This window comes from Rattus norvegicus, chromosome 8, assembly GCF_036323735.1.
Source record: "Rattus norvegicus strain BN/NHsdMcwi chromosome 8, GRCr8, whole genome shotgun sequence".
Taxonomy (NCBI): domain Eukaryota; kingdom Metazoa; phylum Chordata; class Mammalia; order Rodentia; family Muridae; genus Rattus; species Rattus norvegicus.
This window is the reverse complement of record NC_086026.1, coordinates 127,183,259-127,200,055: the sequence shown is the minus strand read 5'-3', so window position 1 is coordinate 127,200,055 and position 16,797 is coordinate 127,183,259. Positions and strand designations below refer to the sequence as shown.

The window sequence follows — 16,797 nt, the reverse complement described above, 5'->3', positions numbered from 1 at the left end:
GCTCGAATGGCAGCTGTGATTCAAAGCCTGCTAGCATCCCCTGGTTCATGCTTCCAACCAGCAGGTCCCACAAGAAAAGTTTCCTCAGATCCCGTGATGTGAGCTAAAGGAGACACGTGTGTCTAGGCACGTGCCTGACACACACGGAGAATGGCATATTGGAGAATGTGCTTGCCTCTGTGTTTACAGAACACTGTGGCTGCCTTGGCAGCCCAGTGCTGGTTCTTGACCTAGGCCACGGTCCAGCATGACAGCTACAACGGGCCAGCCTTAGAGTGTGGCTTGTCTGAAGCTGGTTCAGCTGGCTGCTGGCCAAGTGTATCCTGAGACACGAAGATCTCGGCAGCTCAGAGTTCGGAGTGTACCACTGAAAGGATGCCACCTGCCACCTTCAGTTTCTTTCCTTGTCCTCTGAGTTACAGAAGTACTCGAGACATTCTCATGTCACTCCAGAGAAGACTATGTCTTTCCTCTGCACAGGTGTGGTCCCATGCGAGCACCTATAAGATGCTAACATTACTCCCATTTCACAGATGAGATGTAGGCAGTCAAGGCTGCTCCTGAAACTTGCCCTAGACCCTACCTGCCTGGCCGCAGCATGTGCCACATAGCAGCATGTACCAACCCCGCTTCTGCTCAGTAGGAGGGAGGAAAAAGAAACCAGCAGGTACCCAGCACCCTCTCTGCTGCGAGCTAATCTAGTGTATGACCACACCCAGGGAAGCCTAAGGAAGCTCCATGGGAACTCTGAGGTTGGAACTTGGCTCTTGAGTCTGTAACTTAAAGACTGAGGTTTGATCCATAAAGAATGACTTTTTATCCTCCCTCGGGCTCACAGAATGGAAGAGGTGAACTCCAGCCCTGGCCTTGGTTTATTAGACACTGACGATGCCAGCATGGTGCTAACCAAAGGTCTGCCTCCCTGGTAAATGGCTCACAAGCCTCTCCGGCAACATGTGCCCATCTGTTTAGCCACCAGCCACATCGAGGATCACAGGAGCCTGGCTCCTGACCAAGGCAAATCCAACCAGGCAACTTCTTGTACACATTCCACACAGGGAGGCCAGGTTAAGGTGCTGTCCCCAATAGTGGGGGCTTCTGAGCCCAGAGTCCACATCCAGAGGTGCTCTTTCTCCTATCCCTTTGACTGTTTCCTAGAAGGTAGAGACATGCTTCCCAACGTAGCTACAAATGAGACCCAATACAAAAGCATAAACTTACTTTAAATAGGCTGAGATGTGTGCATGTGTGCATGTGTGCATGCAGGTTTGTGCCTGTGGGGACCGGAAGTTGACTCTCCTCTCACAGGTCAGTTCCTTGGAGAGCAGGTATCAGGGTCTAGGCTGAGACAGAGCTGCCTTCCTAGGGAAAGCCTGGAAGTAGCCATGCCTCTCGGCTCCCTCCCTCCTCCCCTCCCTCCCCACAGACGCCACAGCGGCCATACCAAATTACAGCCGTTTTTTGAGAACAATGTGTGGGGATTACAAACTTCCAATCCATTAGCTTTGTTTTCATGCAGTTGATTCCAAACCAACGAGTCCCCCCGGGACCCGTGTTCCAGTTACAGGAACGCAGCTTAATCAGTGTGTATCCACTGCAGAGAACCCCCGGGAACTGCTGCCTGCCTCGCACTAGACACAGAGTGGAGGACCATGCTGGAGCCCTCCGACCAGACTGCAGGCTTCACCTCAGAGGGAGAAGGCAAGTGCTCACCACTAGGAGCCATGAACCAGAAATGCCTCAAGAAGTCCCTCAACTTTCAGGAAACCAAGGGTGCAGGTGATTTAGCAGTGGCCTTGCTGGGCACGTTCCACTAACAGGTCCACTTGGGTTGTTTGTGAGTGTGTGTACATGGTGGTGTGTCTGTGTGTGCAGGCAAGCATGCACATGTGTGAAGAGGTGTGTCTGTGTGTGCAAACAAGCATGCACATGTGTGAAGAGGTGTGTCTGTGTGGGTAGATAACTATGCACATGTGTGAAGAGGTGTGTCTGTGTGTGCAGGCAAGCATGCACATGTGTGAAGAGGTGTGTCTGTGTGTGCAGGCAAGCATGCACATGTGTGGGAGTGTGTCTGTGTGGGTAGATAAGTATGCACATGTGTGAAGAGGTGTGTCTGTGTGTGCAGGCAAGCATGCACATGTGTGGGAGTGTGTCTGTGTGGGTAGATAAGTATGCACATGTGTGAAGAGGTGTGTCTGTGTGTGCAGGCAAGCATGCACATGTGTGGGAGTGTGTCTGTGTGGGTAGATAACTATGCACATGTGTGAAGAGGTGTGTCTGTGTGTGCAGGCAAGCATGCACATGTGGAGGTGTGTCTCTGTGTGAAGGCAAGCATGCACATGTATGCATTCATTTTGGTGCTCATTTGTGTGTTCAGAGAAGCAGGGACATATGTATATAGTAGTGTGTCTGTGTATGCAGGCAAGCATGCACATGTGTGAAGAGGTGTGTCTGTATGTGTAGGTAAGCATGCACATGTATGTGTTCATCTGTGTGTTCAGGAAAGCAGGCACATATGTGTGTACATGGTAGTGTGTGTTCATGGAAGTGTGCACATATGTGTGTACATGGTAGTGTGTGTTCATGGAAGTGTGCACATATGTGTGTACATGGTAGTGTGTCTGTGTGAGGAGGTAAGTGTACATATGTGTGTGATCATTTTGATGTGCCTATGTGTAGACAGCATGCACATGTGTGAGTATACATGTATGCATCAGAGGTCAGTGTCGGGTGTCTTCCTCAATCTCTCTCCACTTGTTTTTGAGACAAGGTCTCTTGCTGAACCTGGAGATTGCTGATTTATCTAGAATGGCTGGCCAGCGAGCCCTGGCATCCCTTGCCTCTGGCTCCTTAGCCCAGGGATTGCAGGACTGTGCCATACTGTGCTGCCTTTCGTAAGTGTTAGGAATCAAACTCGGGTCCTCATGATTGCACAGCAGTGTCTCCCGGAGTCAAGCGTCCTCAGGCCTTTTCCATTTGTGGAGACAGAGTCTTCTTCTGTACATTAGCCTGGTCTTGAGCTTCTACCTAGCCAAGGATGACCTCGAACTCCTGGTCCTCATGCCTCTACCTCCCGAATGGTGAGATCACAGACGTAGACCACCAGACCTGGCATACACAGTGCAGAACCTGTACAAGCACTCTACCATATCAACCATATCCCTGGCCTTCCCCTCTGTTGTCTACACTTTGTGGCCCAATTACTCACAATAACATATGAGATGCACAGACCAAATTCTCCCTCCACCACTGACAAGCTGTGAGACCTCCGATGTGTTTCTCGACCACTCTGAGCCTCGGTTTTCCTCTGCTATAAAACGGGACTCTTGCGAGGTTTGGTCAAGAGAATGTTATAAAGCACCCAGTGTGGTGCCAGGGACAGAGCAGGTACTCGGGGCAGGGCTTAGATACCAGGTAGTACTGGGGCAAGCACTTAGACACCTCACTTGTCCCGGCTCCATGTGGAGTGCTGCCAAGGACAGCACCCCGGGAACTCATAGGCCCTTAGACCTCAGCTCCGTTTTTCTGCTCACTCAGCAGCATCGATTCAGCCTTTCCGCTGACATCACAGAAATCCAGGGATGATGAGGGTGATTTCACCACCATTCACATTAGGGAAGCAACCGCTGTACTCCACCCTTCCTGAATCCCTGTCCTGTCCCACAGAACCCTGCAGTTCCTCCCACCGAAAGGTGATGGCTGCTTCCTCCTTTCTGACTCTTGCCTTGGCTGCTCGGATGGGAGGGGGAGTGAAGGGCTGACTGCTGGGCTCATGTGCGTCTCTACCGACTCTCCTGGCACTCCGCACGGCACCTTGTGCCCAGCCCACGTTAGCCTACTAAGATAAGTGTCATGGAGAGCAGAGATGGGCCACCCAGCTAAAGTCGATCCTGCAGCAACTGGTCAACCAGCCAACACAGAGGCTGACACGAAAGCTAGGCTCAGAGCAGAAAAACGCTTGCTGATCTCAGCCTGACAGCCATGGAATCCTGACCTTCAGAATGATGGCTGCTGACAGCCATTGGGCTTTCGGGTCATTGGAAACAGTGGTTTGTTTTTTTTTTTTAAGGGCTCTGAGTTTTGGTAACTCCATCCCTCATCATTTGCCCCCGAGTCTAATCTGGTCATCCTGGTTGGCCGCATGAGAAGGATTTCTGTCTCCTCTTGCTTCCTGCTGTTCTTTCCTTCCTGTAAAGGACTCCCATCCCCAGCCAGGACCACAGACCTGTCCCTGGTGGCTGTGAGAGGCATGGTAGGTGCAGGGCTAGGGAGAGGCATGGTAGGTGTGTGTGTGTGAAGGTTTGTGGGGAGCCCTGAACATTTGCCGGAAGTCTGTTGCGATGGTTAGTCTTCATTGCCAACTTGGCTAGGTTTAGATTTACCATGGAAACACACTTCTGGGTATGACCATGAAGATGTTTCCGGGAAGAATTAACTGAGGAGGGAAGACCCATCCCAAATGTGAGCTGAACCATCCCGAAAACTAAAGATGAAAGGCGAGCTGTGTGCCAGCCACCATCTCGGCTTCCGGACTGTGGATTCGGTGTGACCAGCCACTTCGGGCTCCTGCCACCATGCCTTTCCCACCATGGTGGACTGTGCATCCTTGAACTATGAGCAAAAGCAAACACTTCTGTCTTGGAGGTTGTTCTGATGCTGCTTGTATTCATATGATAAATTCTGTAACCCAAGAGCTGGTTGTCCCGAGCTGAGCAAACCCCCACGTACACCAGCCTCTGCTGTGTAAACCTTACTCCCAGATTTAAAACCATTGATTAAATAAAAATGCCTACCGCCAATTACTGGGGAGAAGAGAGAGGGGTGGAGTTTTGAGTTGTGTGGTTGGGGGTCGAAAGTAGGGACCCACACCAGGAGAAGGAGAAATGAGAGGAGGAGCTTGGAGGAGGAGAAGACAGATAGAGAGGGAGGTCTCCGTTAGTCACGGTGGACCAGCAGCACGTGCCCGAGGGAAATGCTTCCCCAGGATGCCAGGTTGCTGGAGCAGAAATAACCCAGGAAGATTCAAACAGTGAGTATCTGGGGAGCACAGCTGGGGAAGTAGCCAGTCTAGCACTGGAGGATTAGATTATGGGCCGTCCCACAGTAGTTGCAGAGTCTAATAAATAAATCATGGTTTGAGCCTCGTTCATTTGAAGCTAGACAGAGATAAGCACAATTGGTATTATTTTATGCTTCCTCCCTTAACTGCTTCTTGGCAGGTGCTCAGTTGCAACCACAAGAAAAATAATTACCGCACCGTCCCTGGAGCTGACTGGTTTCTCTACCCATGTGACCTTAGATGGGTCCCCTGGCCTTCCCTTCCCTTCTCTCTAGAATAGAGGGATTTCATAGCCTCTCCCTGGCACAGCAATTTGATGGACCACGAGGGGAAACAGATATCAAAGTATCTGGGGACCCCACACCACAAAGTGGGTGGATTAGGGTCTGTCATTTGTAAAAGCTCACAAAAATGCCCCAAAGAGGTATCAGACCGTTGTCTTTTTCTTGCTCGGGGCTGTACTTCCTGGAATGAAGGCTTGAGAGCAGGAGGTATGCTGGTCCACAAAGCAGCTGAGTTAGCGTTGAATTAGGGCAGCTTGGGTGCAAGTAACAACGCTTCACCTGGACTTGCCGGGTGGCTGGGTGTCTCTGTGCCTCAGCCACAGTAGGCTGATGACACACACCACGCCTCTGACACACAGGAGTCTCCATCAAAGGTGGTTAAAACAGCTCGGAGTAAACGAAGGGAAGGAGAGTCATCAGGGAAGGAAGCAGATGGAGTTCTGAGTCCAGCCAAGGGGGAGAAGGCCACAGAGCAGGGTGGGTCATGGAGGGATGGAGGGGCCTCAGAGGCCGCCGCTCTCAACAGACGCGCCCAGGGCATCAGAGAGCGGAGGACTCACAAGCCAAGGACTGTGCTCTCACACAGCTGAGAACATCAGGTTCACATTGCAGTCCAAAGGAACCTGGCAGGGATGAAGGTGCTAAGTGACATTTGTGCCCCGTGCATTGGCTGTTGGACTGTTAAAACAGCCCCAACCCCTAGAAACTGGAAGTCCCCCCAGGAATTTCATGCTGGGAAAAGAAAACACTAAAGTATGGTCCAGCCAGAGGGGGAACTCTTCTCTCAGAAAGAGATTTCAGTGTTGACATCTTGGGGAGGCCCATCTTCCTGGGTAGGTACCAGAGCCCCAAAACAATGAAAGGTGGGAACATGCCTTGTCCAGGACTTCCAGAGCACAACTCTGTCCTCCATTTAAACAGTAGCCTCACTTCAACGCATGAAGACAGAGTTGGGCAGAGAGAGGAGTGTCCCTTGATCTGTCTGCCGCCCTCCCCAGTCTGCTCACACTGAAGAAACGTTTTTCTGCTTTTCATACTAATTTGGCAGTTTTGATTGGCTAGTGGAGGATGGGTGACTGGACCTGGCGTGGGACATGGGCTGTGGTCCCGTGTCAGGCAACAATGCAGCCAGCTTAGACCTCTGGAGACCAAAGCAGGGGCAGACAGTTTTCCCGTTGTTTCTCATCGTTTCCTTCTTCAAGGCTTTCATCACATGATGGTGAAACTGTGTAGTTCTCAGCATTTCTACATCTCCTTGGGACTACAGGCATCCGTGGTGGTCAGTGTTTGTGTGTGTGCACATATGTGCAGGTGTGGAAGGGTCAGGCATCTGTGGCAGTCAGTGCTTGTGTGTGTGCACATATACACAGGTGTGTAAAGGCCAGGCATGTATGATGGTTAGTGCTTGTGTGTGTGCACATATGTGCAGGTGTGTAAGAGCCAGGCATGTATGACAGTTAGTGCTTGTGTGTGTGCACATATACACAGGTGTGTAAAGGCCAGGCATGTATGATGGTTAGTGCTTGTGTGTGTGCACATATATGCAGGTATGTAAAAGCCAGGCATGTATGATGGTCAGTGCTTGTGTGTGTGCACATATATGCAGGTGTGTAAGAGCCAGAGGTCAAACTTCGATTCATTCATCTACCAGGCACTGTGCATTTTGTTTGAGATGGTTTTCCTCACTGGCCTAACACTCACTCAGTGGGCTTTGCTGGCTGGCAAGCCCCAGGGATCTGCTTGTCTCTGCCTTCTCAGTGGCAGCCATGACAATGACATGGCACCATCCTGCTCTTTAATGGTACCCAGGTCCAGTATCCCTGTAGCAGGCAGCATACTGACCAGGGAGAGTAACCTGCAGGGGTCATGTTCAACTGTTAGCTTAAAGGCCGATGAATAGATTAGTAAAGCACATTCTGGGGGTGTCTGTGATGACCTTTACAGAGATATCGAGAGCTCCAACCTCACGGGTGGATCCATCTCAGTGACATCGCTGGGGAAGGCAGAAGCAGTGCCTAGTTTGGAGGACTCGAGTCCCTAGTCTTTGGAAGACACGTTTTGCTCTGGCCCCTTTTGTTTCACGATGCACTTCCCCTCACTGTGAGGTGCAGAAAGCTCCCCTGAGCTGCTTGGAACCAGCTCCTTCAGCCTTGCACAGTCAAGTGGAGACATGTGTCTGACTCTCTGAGAATCTTCTAGATCATCAGTCTGGGCCTGATGAGGCGTTACCCTTCACAGACTAAGCAGCTACCAATCTCTCAGCCTCCCCTGAATGCAGAAAGCCATTATTGGGCTACATGACCTACTGTGCAATCCACTAAAGTAGATCCCTCTGCCACGGTGTTTTAACAAGAAGCGCGTCAGCCACACCCCCTTCACCACAATGCTCTACCCATGGGCACTGGGCAAAGCAGTTGTGGACCCAGTGAACTCTCAGAAACCAAAAGAAGTCTTTCCTCCCTCACATAGCTTCTGTCAGGTGTTTGTTCACAGAGTTGATTTTTAAAAACCAATGAATAACAACTTACTTTCTATACTTGTGCGGAGCCCAGGGTAGGAGCCAAAGCTCCTGTGACAGCTGTGAATGCTACCTGTCCCCAGCTCTGCAAGACCATGACTAGGAAAGACACCCAAAAGTCTAGGACTCCCAATCCCATAGGTTTCTGATTAAAGGTCCTGCTGTCGCAGCAAGTCTTTCTGGCATTCAGTTAAGTGTTCTTGAAGAGACGGTATACTCCAGAATGTTGACCTAGCTTCCTGCTTTGTTTCCACATCACCCACATGTAATCTGGCTTTCCCAGCTCCTGCCACAGATTGAGGCTACTCCCTTCTGTCTGAATAGCAGACAACTGCTCCTGAGGCCAATGATTCCAGCATGAAGGTGACTTGTTGTCCCAAATACAGGGACACAAAAAAGGCACTAAATTTACCTCCTCCATCTGCTCTTACCCATGACGCCTCTCAGGCCACTCAGGAGTCCTTCTCCCACCTGTCGCTGAAGCCGTTTTGCTAATTTCAACACACAACACAAGTCCCCTTGGTTGTCCTGAAGAGCGGGTCTTGGGGACCCAGTGAGCCCTCTGTTTCAGACGCTCACCCCCTACTTCCCGGCTTAGGACTTTCCTTCACTCCCTAAGACTTCCTCTGGCACAAAGAAAGGTGGCGATAAAACCATTCATTCTGCCTTGGTAGTCAGCCAAACCCACTTGCTTAAAAAGATTTACAGTTCATAGACCTCAGTGATTCAAGGTTAGGAAGCCTGCTGGGCCTCTAAGTCCCTTTCCTGAGTCCTGTGGCATCAGAAACAGAGACCCCCAAGGGCCAGCTTGTGGCAAGAATAAAGCAGACTCTGCGTCCAAGTAGCTCCCAAAAGTCAATCATCAATCCCTATGTCTCCTGGGCTGTCTGGAAAGAAGTGGGCATAAGATTCAGCTAGCAGACCTGGGGAGATGATTCAGTTTGCAAAGTGTTTGCCTTACAACTCTAAGGACCTGAGTTCAGTGCCCCCAAACCCACATTAAAAAGCCAGGTGTGGTGACATTATACCAGAATCATTGTTCTGGGATAACTAGGGCTCGCTGGCCAGCCAGTCAGTCCAACCTGCTTGGCCAGCTGCAGGCCAGTGAGAGACCCTAACACATAGAGCAAAGTGGACAGTATCTGAGGCTTGACAACTCAGGGTGTCCTCTGGCCTTCAGTATGTGTGCGCGCGCGCGCGCGCGCGCGCGCGCACACACACACACACACACACACACATTTAACAAAATCCAACTATGCCTATAGATGCGGCTGGCCCATCGGCCTTACCCGGCAACACTCGGATAGAACTCATTTTGCCTTCTAAAGTTACGGTCAACTCCATTGGAGGTAAACGATTTCCCGCGAGTCTCGCAGACACTTTGCTTTAAATAAACACGAAAACGGTTTTCCAAAGACAAATCCCACGCATTATCAGAAGGAGCTGGCATCTGGACAGAAGCATATCACAGGGTACGGGAGCTGGCTGGGGACAGCCCTTTGCGCACTCTCACACCCGCAGCTGTTCCTGACTGAGGAGACAGAGTCTGTCTTAGGTTCTCCCTTGGGTAATAAGGTGATTCAGCACCAGCTGGAGAAACAGCACCCTTGCCTGTTCCCCGGGATCTTCTGGGAAATACTCCAGACACTTTTTGGGTCCCCTTTGAACATGGACCCCTTGCATGTGCTTTCAGCTCCGCCTCGCAGGAGGGTGAGAAAGCGGGACAAGGGAGGTCCGGTTGGAGAAGAGCCTCTGAGGAAGTGACTACATGCCTCTCTCCCCGCACACTCCCCAAGCTCAGAGTTGAGTAGAACTCACTGAGCATGCGCAATGAGCCAACACAGGTCAGAGAGCTTAGACGGCTGGACTAACACCGGCTGGACTAACACCGGTTCCCGTGTTTCCTCACAGAGATTGACAAGGCCAGATGGGGTTGGGGAGCAGAGCCCCAAATCCCAAGGCCCCCTTCTAAACCCTTCACCTTCTTAGGAATCTCCCTCTTCCCTCTGAATAAACACCCCACGTCTGCCTCCCCTCAGCTGGATGCAGCTGATATTTTGAACCCCAGAAAGCAGTGGGTGGCTTTTCCCATTACCTCCAGGTACACGACAGGCGCTTCAAAGTTTCACAGATGAAAAGAAAGCTTGTCCACCTACCATGCTGCACAAGTTTTTGATAAGCCCATGCTCCTGGGGTTTTAATAGTTAAATATGCTAAGGACTGACCCTCTTGTTGTTGCTTTTGAGTTTCCTTCAAGCCTTTCCTAACTCTTTAAGACTTTAGTCAGTAGAACCTTCTGGGGCTGATAAACATTTCCCTATTCGGACTGCCCCAGACACAACCACGTGACCTCTCATTCATGACTGTGAGCTGGATTCTTAATTCTGTCTAGTTTTAGTCCACTTTTCTGTAAATCACAATACCCCGGCAGGTGGCCACGTCACCTGGCAGCACATCAGAACTTTGACTCCTCAGCTCTAAATGCAAACGGAACGCTGGAGTTGCTCCGACTGACTCCTCACTCAATGATGCCCTGCCAGCCTGCCACTTCCGAGAGCTCGCTCAGTGCCTGAGCACGGCAGTCTTGCTGTCCCAGGAGAAGCAGGAAGCACGTCGCCAGAGAGGAAGCCAGCGCACCCAACCACTTTGGACTCCAGAGCGTCGGGGGCGAGGGGGGGGGGGTGCTGGGGCAGCCAGACTCCATTTATTTATATCTCAGAGTGTCACAGTTGTCCGTTCTGCAGCTGAGAAACTGCTAGAGAAGGGGACAGAAATTGGCTTTGTCTATGTTCCCTGGCACCTACTCCTGTTGTTCAAAGGATGCCAGAAGAATCAGGGTTGGGGAGGGGAGGGACGGGAGAGTTCTGAGTGTGCAGACGCTCTCTGGGTATCATCAGAAGAAAGGGAAAAAAAGCTCGGTCACTTTCATGTCTGCATCAAAACTGGTACCAATGCCATCGGGTTCTTATGGTTTATCCACAGGGACAATTCTTGCTGACCAAGGCACGGTGACAAGGGTCTGTTCAAGAAGTACTTTGAACAAGGCTGGGTCTGGTTGTGTCATGAATGGGAGTATGGTTTCGGGAGCCAGACTCAACACAGGGGTTCTGAGAGGCAAGGTCCCCCCTGTTTTCATGCGGGCATTGACCTCCCTCAAGAAGGAACAATTTGAGTTCATAAAGCACTTGGCTACAGACCAAAGAGCTGACAGTTTCACCGCAGAGACACTTCATGTGCTCTGTCACACACACACACACACACACACACACACACACACACACACACACACACACGCCTGTGGGTCTTGTAAAACATCCTGTGGTGCAGGCTCAGGTCCAGTTTAACACTGCTGAGTGGTGGTAAACCTTTATGGGGTTAGGCCTGTGGGAAGTCTCACTCTTTAAAAAGGACAGCCCAGCCCCTGCCTCTTTCTCTATTTTTGCCCTTCATGAACTTCCACAATGATGCAGCCCTGATCCTGACAGAGCTAAAAAGCATCAGGGCCAACAACCATCGCCTCCAGTCAGAATCTTGCCAAAAGGAACCTCTGCTCTTTGTAAGTTTTCTAACTCAGGTGTGTGTTACAGTAACAGGAACTGGTACCACGACCTGGATCCCTCAGCTCTGCCACCTGGTGTCTGGGTTCTCCCTGTCCTTTCCAGCACATTCTCTCTGCCCTGTGCACAATACAACCCAGAGCTAGTTAGCATGAAGCGAAGGTCCCAAATCACATCACAACTGATAAACTAAAGACCATTTCATCTGGAAGAGGAACAGAAGATACAATGTTTACTTAACGTTAGCCATCTTTCCTACCCAGGTTTCATCGTTGTTTCTCCTGGAGACACCTCTTCTCTCCCCACTTTAGACTGTGAACTTTCTAAGCTACTCCACCAAGTTTTCTCTGCTCTCCCACTCTCTGCACCACACCACCCTTTGGCTAAACAGCTACTAAACTCCAAGACCCAAATCCCCCGTGTTTCCCACTTCACAGGAACCTTTGTAATACAATACAGAATACTGTAAAACTGTCATTCTAGCTGACTGAGGAATTCTGATTCCAGGAATTGATTGGGAGGAAATAATTAAGAACGTCCACAGCGTTTCACTGTAAGAATGCTTACATATGTTATTACAATTATAAGCAACTGGAAACGACCCAGGAAGTTTAGAGGACAATGGTCGGGAACTACCTAATACTAAGAGACTTACATTCAGTCATTAAGTCAATCAACCGACCCTAGAGTTGTTAAGTTAAGGCAAAGATTGAGGGTCAACGCAGATTTCACAAGACTAGACCCATGGCTACCTCTAAGATTTTCTTAACATATAGGCATAAAAGTAAACCTGGGGCTGCAGTAGGGGCTTGTGTAAGTGAAAAGCCTTTGTCCCAGGCTCTGTTGACCTCACACAGGTCTCACTCCAGAGGAGGAGAGAAGAAATGGAAGTTTCTCTTGCTTCAAAGTTCACAGGCCCCTGACTAGGAATAGCAGCAGAAGAAGCTGTATTTAAAGCTGAGGGGAAAATGTTAGGGAAATGAAAGAAGAAAGAAAAGTGTGGGGAGGAAAGGGTTGTTTTTTTTTTTTAAGCAGCAAAAGAATTCAAGAAGAGACTATGGTACTATAGTGAGAATACCGTCTGCTTCAAAGAGATTTTATATTTGTAAAAATTATATCTTATATATGAGATATACACACATGTATATTTATTTATTTATTTATTTATTTATTTATTTATTTATTTATTTCAGGGGCTGCTAAAAACCTGAGGGAGCAGTAGCACTCCAGGGTAGGGAGTGGTTGGGCAGCAGGTGGGACACTTCTGAGATCAGCAGGCCAGCTGCTTGTCCCCACAGAAATGCCTTACCCTTTCCTGATGAGGTCAAGCCCCAGCATGACCACCACAGCAATGCAGCATGGGTGCCCAAGCATCAGACCAAACCCTCTTTCTCTGCAAAACTTATTCACAACCTCTTTTAAAAACGAAGCAAGCTGAACACCTCGCTCCTCTGCTGGCTCTGCTCCTATCTAGTTACCGACCAGAGAGGCTGTGATCTGGGGACCATCCAAATCCAGGTGACAGGAGCCTGGCCCCTGTCCCTAGACCCAGGTTGTTGCAGAGCACAGCGGCTAGCCACACCTTTGGCTCCCTTGGCTGCCTGACCTTTCCTTAGTAGCCCCCAACCCAGAACAGCCCTTCTATCTTTGACAGCTCCTCCCATATGCTAGTGCCAAGGCCACACTATGTGGGGTTCTGGGATGTACTCTACAAACTCTCCAGCTGTAATCTGTACCAAGCCCAAAGCCCATGGTGGACCTGGAGTCAGGGGACAATAGGAAAGTGTTCTGCCCTGCTGTCTGAAAAGGGTTTGTCAAACGCAGGAAGCAACTGTGGCTGGTAACACTGTGACTAGAATCAACGTCAGGAAAGGATGTGGACGAAAGGACTTTGGAAACTGCTCTCTTAAGTACATGGCCGTGTTAAAAAGGCCAGTCGCAAAGTTCTCTTTCCCCAAGGTTCTGGAAGGCCCGCATCCACAAACCCCCTATTTGCTCTGCCCCTGTCCAGTTCTGAGCACAGACTCCCAGTGTGTTACATATCCAACACACACACATTCCCGGTCTCCATCTCCCAGCCCGCTGCCTCTAAGGATGCTCACTCACTGAATAACACCCTCAACTTGAACTAGCCATCTCCTGGTCCCACAGTAACATCATCTAGAACGAGGTTGAACTGAACTCTAGCTGCTATGAGAAGGTGGGCGTGGTGCAGCGGCCGCTTCATTCCAGGAAAGCGGTCTACCTATCTTCTCTAAGCGCTTCTGCTGAAGGGTCAGTTAACTTCACTATTGATGCTTAATGAGGGAGAGACATTCTTTCCTGCAGGCCCACCCATCTCGCTAGTCAGCAACCATACCCCTTGATCCAAAAACCTCATTCTCTTAAGTCCTGTCTCTAGACTGGCACGTGGGAGAAGAGCTCCAGGCTGCCCACCAACCACACAGTCTGTTCCTTGAGTGGGGGGAGTCCTCCATGCATCCCAGATCCTCTCAGAACCTTGTGGGGTCCCCAGTTCCCCTCTGGAGATCCCTACGCCCCCCAGAACCAACTCCCACCCATCCCCTGTTTCCCTGCTTCTTGCGTGCTGCTGCCCTAGAGTTACATGGAGTGGTCCCCCGAGAGCAGCCTGGCCTCCTAGGGGCCCTCCGGGAATCTGGGGCAGTCGGCCAGCCAGCGGTGGCCCCTCGAGGGCAGACAGCCAACTAACTTTACTGTGGCGAGAATGAAGCTGCGCCTGAATGCCCAGGGAGAGCAGGGACCCCAGGGACCCCCGGGGCCTCGGAGAGCAGGCCAGGATGTCAGCGTGGCCGTTGGACATTTAAATCGGCTCCTCGGGAGGCGGCGTGGAAGAGGCCGGAAAGGCGGCGGCGGACTTGGGGGATCGCGGGGTGGCCGCACCGGAGTCGAGGATCCACAGGGGGTACACTCACCAGCGCGTGTTGTCGTGGAAGTGCTCCAGCACCGCGTAGCCGAAGAAGGAGCCCGGGGGGCCCTGGAAGCGCACCGGGCGCTGCGCGTCGATGTTGTAGGCGCCCGCCGGGACCCCCGCGGCCACCAGCGCCAGCAGCAGCGCGCGGAGCCCCCCGGCGCCGGTCCCCTTTGCAGCCGGGCCGCCCATCCCCAGCCGGCCGCCGCCCTGCGCCCTGCCCCGCGATCGGGGCTCCCGGGACACGACGCTGCCCGGGGCGCGAGCTGTGCACTCCAAGTCTGAGCCCGGGACGCTGGGAAGGGCTGCAGCGCGAGCAGGAAAGAGGCCAGGGGAGGCCGCCAGCGCGCCGCGTCCTCTCGATCCCCGCCGAGAGCTCTGCGCTCTCCGATGGAGTGGGTCCGGGGCCCGGGCGGCACTGGACTGCGGAGAGGCGCGCCCGAGGGGTGGGCGGCCCGGGCGGCCCTGGCGGGACGGGCCCGCAGCGCCCCCTGCTGGACGCGGCTCCCGGAGCACCGCCTGGACCTGGTGCTGAACCTGGATGAACCACATCCTCTCCAGTATCCTAGGCTCTGTGGGGTCCAAGCTGGCTGGGTCTCTCTCCTTTTGTCTTACACTGTGAGTCTTTCTCAAGTCTCTTTCACACACAAAGGCCTAAAGTCACCCGAGCCAAGGATGAGTGAATATTCTGGCCCTGCCCGTCTGGAAGCTCTTCTTCAGAGGGAACCGCTCAAGACCTCCAGTCAGTTGCCTTAAGAATTAGTCATGTGAGGGGCTGGGGATTTAGCTCAGTGGTAGAGCGCTTACCTAGGAAGCGCAAGGCCCTGGGTTCGGTCCCCAGCTCCGAAAAAAAAAGAACCAAAAAAAAAAAAAAAAAAGAATTAGTCATGTGGACTTCCATACTCCCAGACCTGGCCAGTGCTTTCCAAGTCGGGGGACACACAATGCAGCCAGGTGTGCTCCCCTGCGTGTGGGAGATTAAGGTGAAGCGTACATTGCATGAAGTTAATGTCTTAACCTCATTTTGGTTGTTCGATGATCATCTTGCAAATTAAATTACATACAAGTTTAACAAGCACGCCCCGCCCAGTCCAGCCCCTGGCAAGTTTCATTTATCTCTGACTCTGTGAAATTGGCTAGTCCAAGTTTAATGTTATTACTGAACTAACTCTTTACTCTGGTAAAAGCACCACCCTCTCCCCACTCCTCCCCACCCTCTCCACTTCGGAAGTCTCATTCATGCTAAACGCACATGCTGCTTTCGTCTCTTTCTTTCTAATTGGGTTTGTCCTTACATGCACAAGCCTAGGATAGGCAAGGGTGTGTGAGGGTGCACATTCCAGGGCTATCTACTCCCCAGTAGCCTAAACTCAGGGATCTTTCCAAGTGAAGAGCCTCTCCTGGCTGTCATCAGAAGAGTTGTGACAAAGGAAGCTGAGTCACTGCTAGGTCCATGAGGTAAAGAAGTCAGGCAGCTTCAAAGACCAAGGACAGAGAAATGTCTTCTCCCCTACCCCTTCCAGGAAGGCAGCCCAGAGATAGAAGTCTTGGCATCAGTCCAGTAAGACCCATGACCTCCAGAATCGTTAGACGATTAATGTTGCTGTCTTAAGCCACTGCACTCAGGTGATTTGCATAGCTCGGACACACAACTGCTGCCTTACTTGGGTTAAACACCATGACCAAAAACACGTGACAGAGGAAAGGGTTTTTTTGGCTTACACTTCCACATCACTGTTCATCATCGAAGGAAGTCAGGACAGGAACTAACCCAGGGCAGGAACCTGGAGGAACTAACCCAGGGCAGGAACCTGGAGGCAGGAGCTGATGCAGAGGCCATGGAGGGAGGCTGCTTACTGGTTTGCTCCCCATGGCCTGCTTTCTTAGAGAACACAGGACCACCAGGGCCAGGAATGGCACTGCCCACAATGGGCTGGGCCCTCCCTCCTCAGTCACCAGTTAAGATCTTGTGGAGGGAAGCATTTTCTCAAGTGAGGCTCCCGAATCTCAAATGACTAGAGCTTGTGCCATGTTGATGCAAAACTACCCAGCATAAGTGCTATATGCACCTGTCTTAGTTTCCCTCCTGGGAAACTTTAATAAACACTCTGATCAAAGGCAACTTGGAGCAGGAAAGGGTGTATCCCGGCTTACAGGTTAGTCTCACTGAAGAGAGGAGGGGCATGAATCTGGGCCAGTAGCTGAGGGAGAACTCATGAAGGAACTATGCTTACTGAATTTCCTCGCTGGCTTGCTTCTTCCCATGCTCAGCTAGCTTTACAAAGGGCATAGGTCACCTGTGCAGGAAATGGTGCTGCTCAGTCTGAGCTCTCATACACCAATCATGCTCAGAGGCGAAGCTGATGAAGACGATCACTCGAGGTTTTTTTTTTCCCCCTCCAGGTGATTTCATACTGCAGGAAACGGACATCAATGCTAACTAGTACAGC

General features: G+C 51.4%; 1 protein-coding gene across 4 annotated transcripts in view; it reads right to left on the bottom strand.

The window, feature by feature from the left end:
• Positions 1-14,812, bottom strand: part of Itga9 (integrin subunit alpha 9) — a 308,053-nt gene extending 293,241 nt beyond the window's left edge. The window contains exon 1 of one of the 4 annotated variants that reach the window (XM_063266145.1): positions 14,352-14,812. In XM_063266145.1, coding sequence (XP_063122215.1) covers positions 14,352-14,539 — 188 coding nt within the window. In that variant the 5' untranslated portion in view covers positions 14,540-14,812. 4 annotated transcript variants of the gene reach the window in all.
• Positions 14,813-16,797: the final 1,985 nt, after the last annotated feature.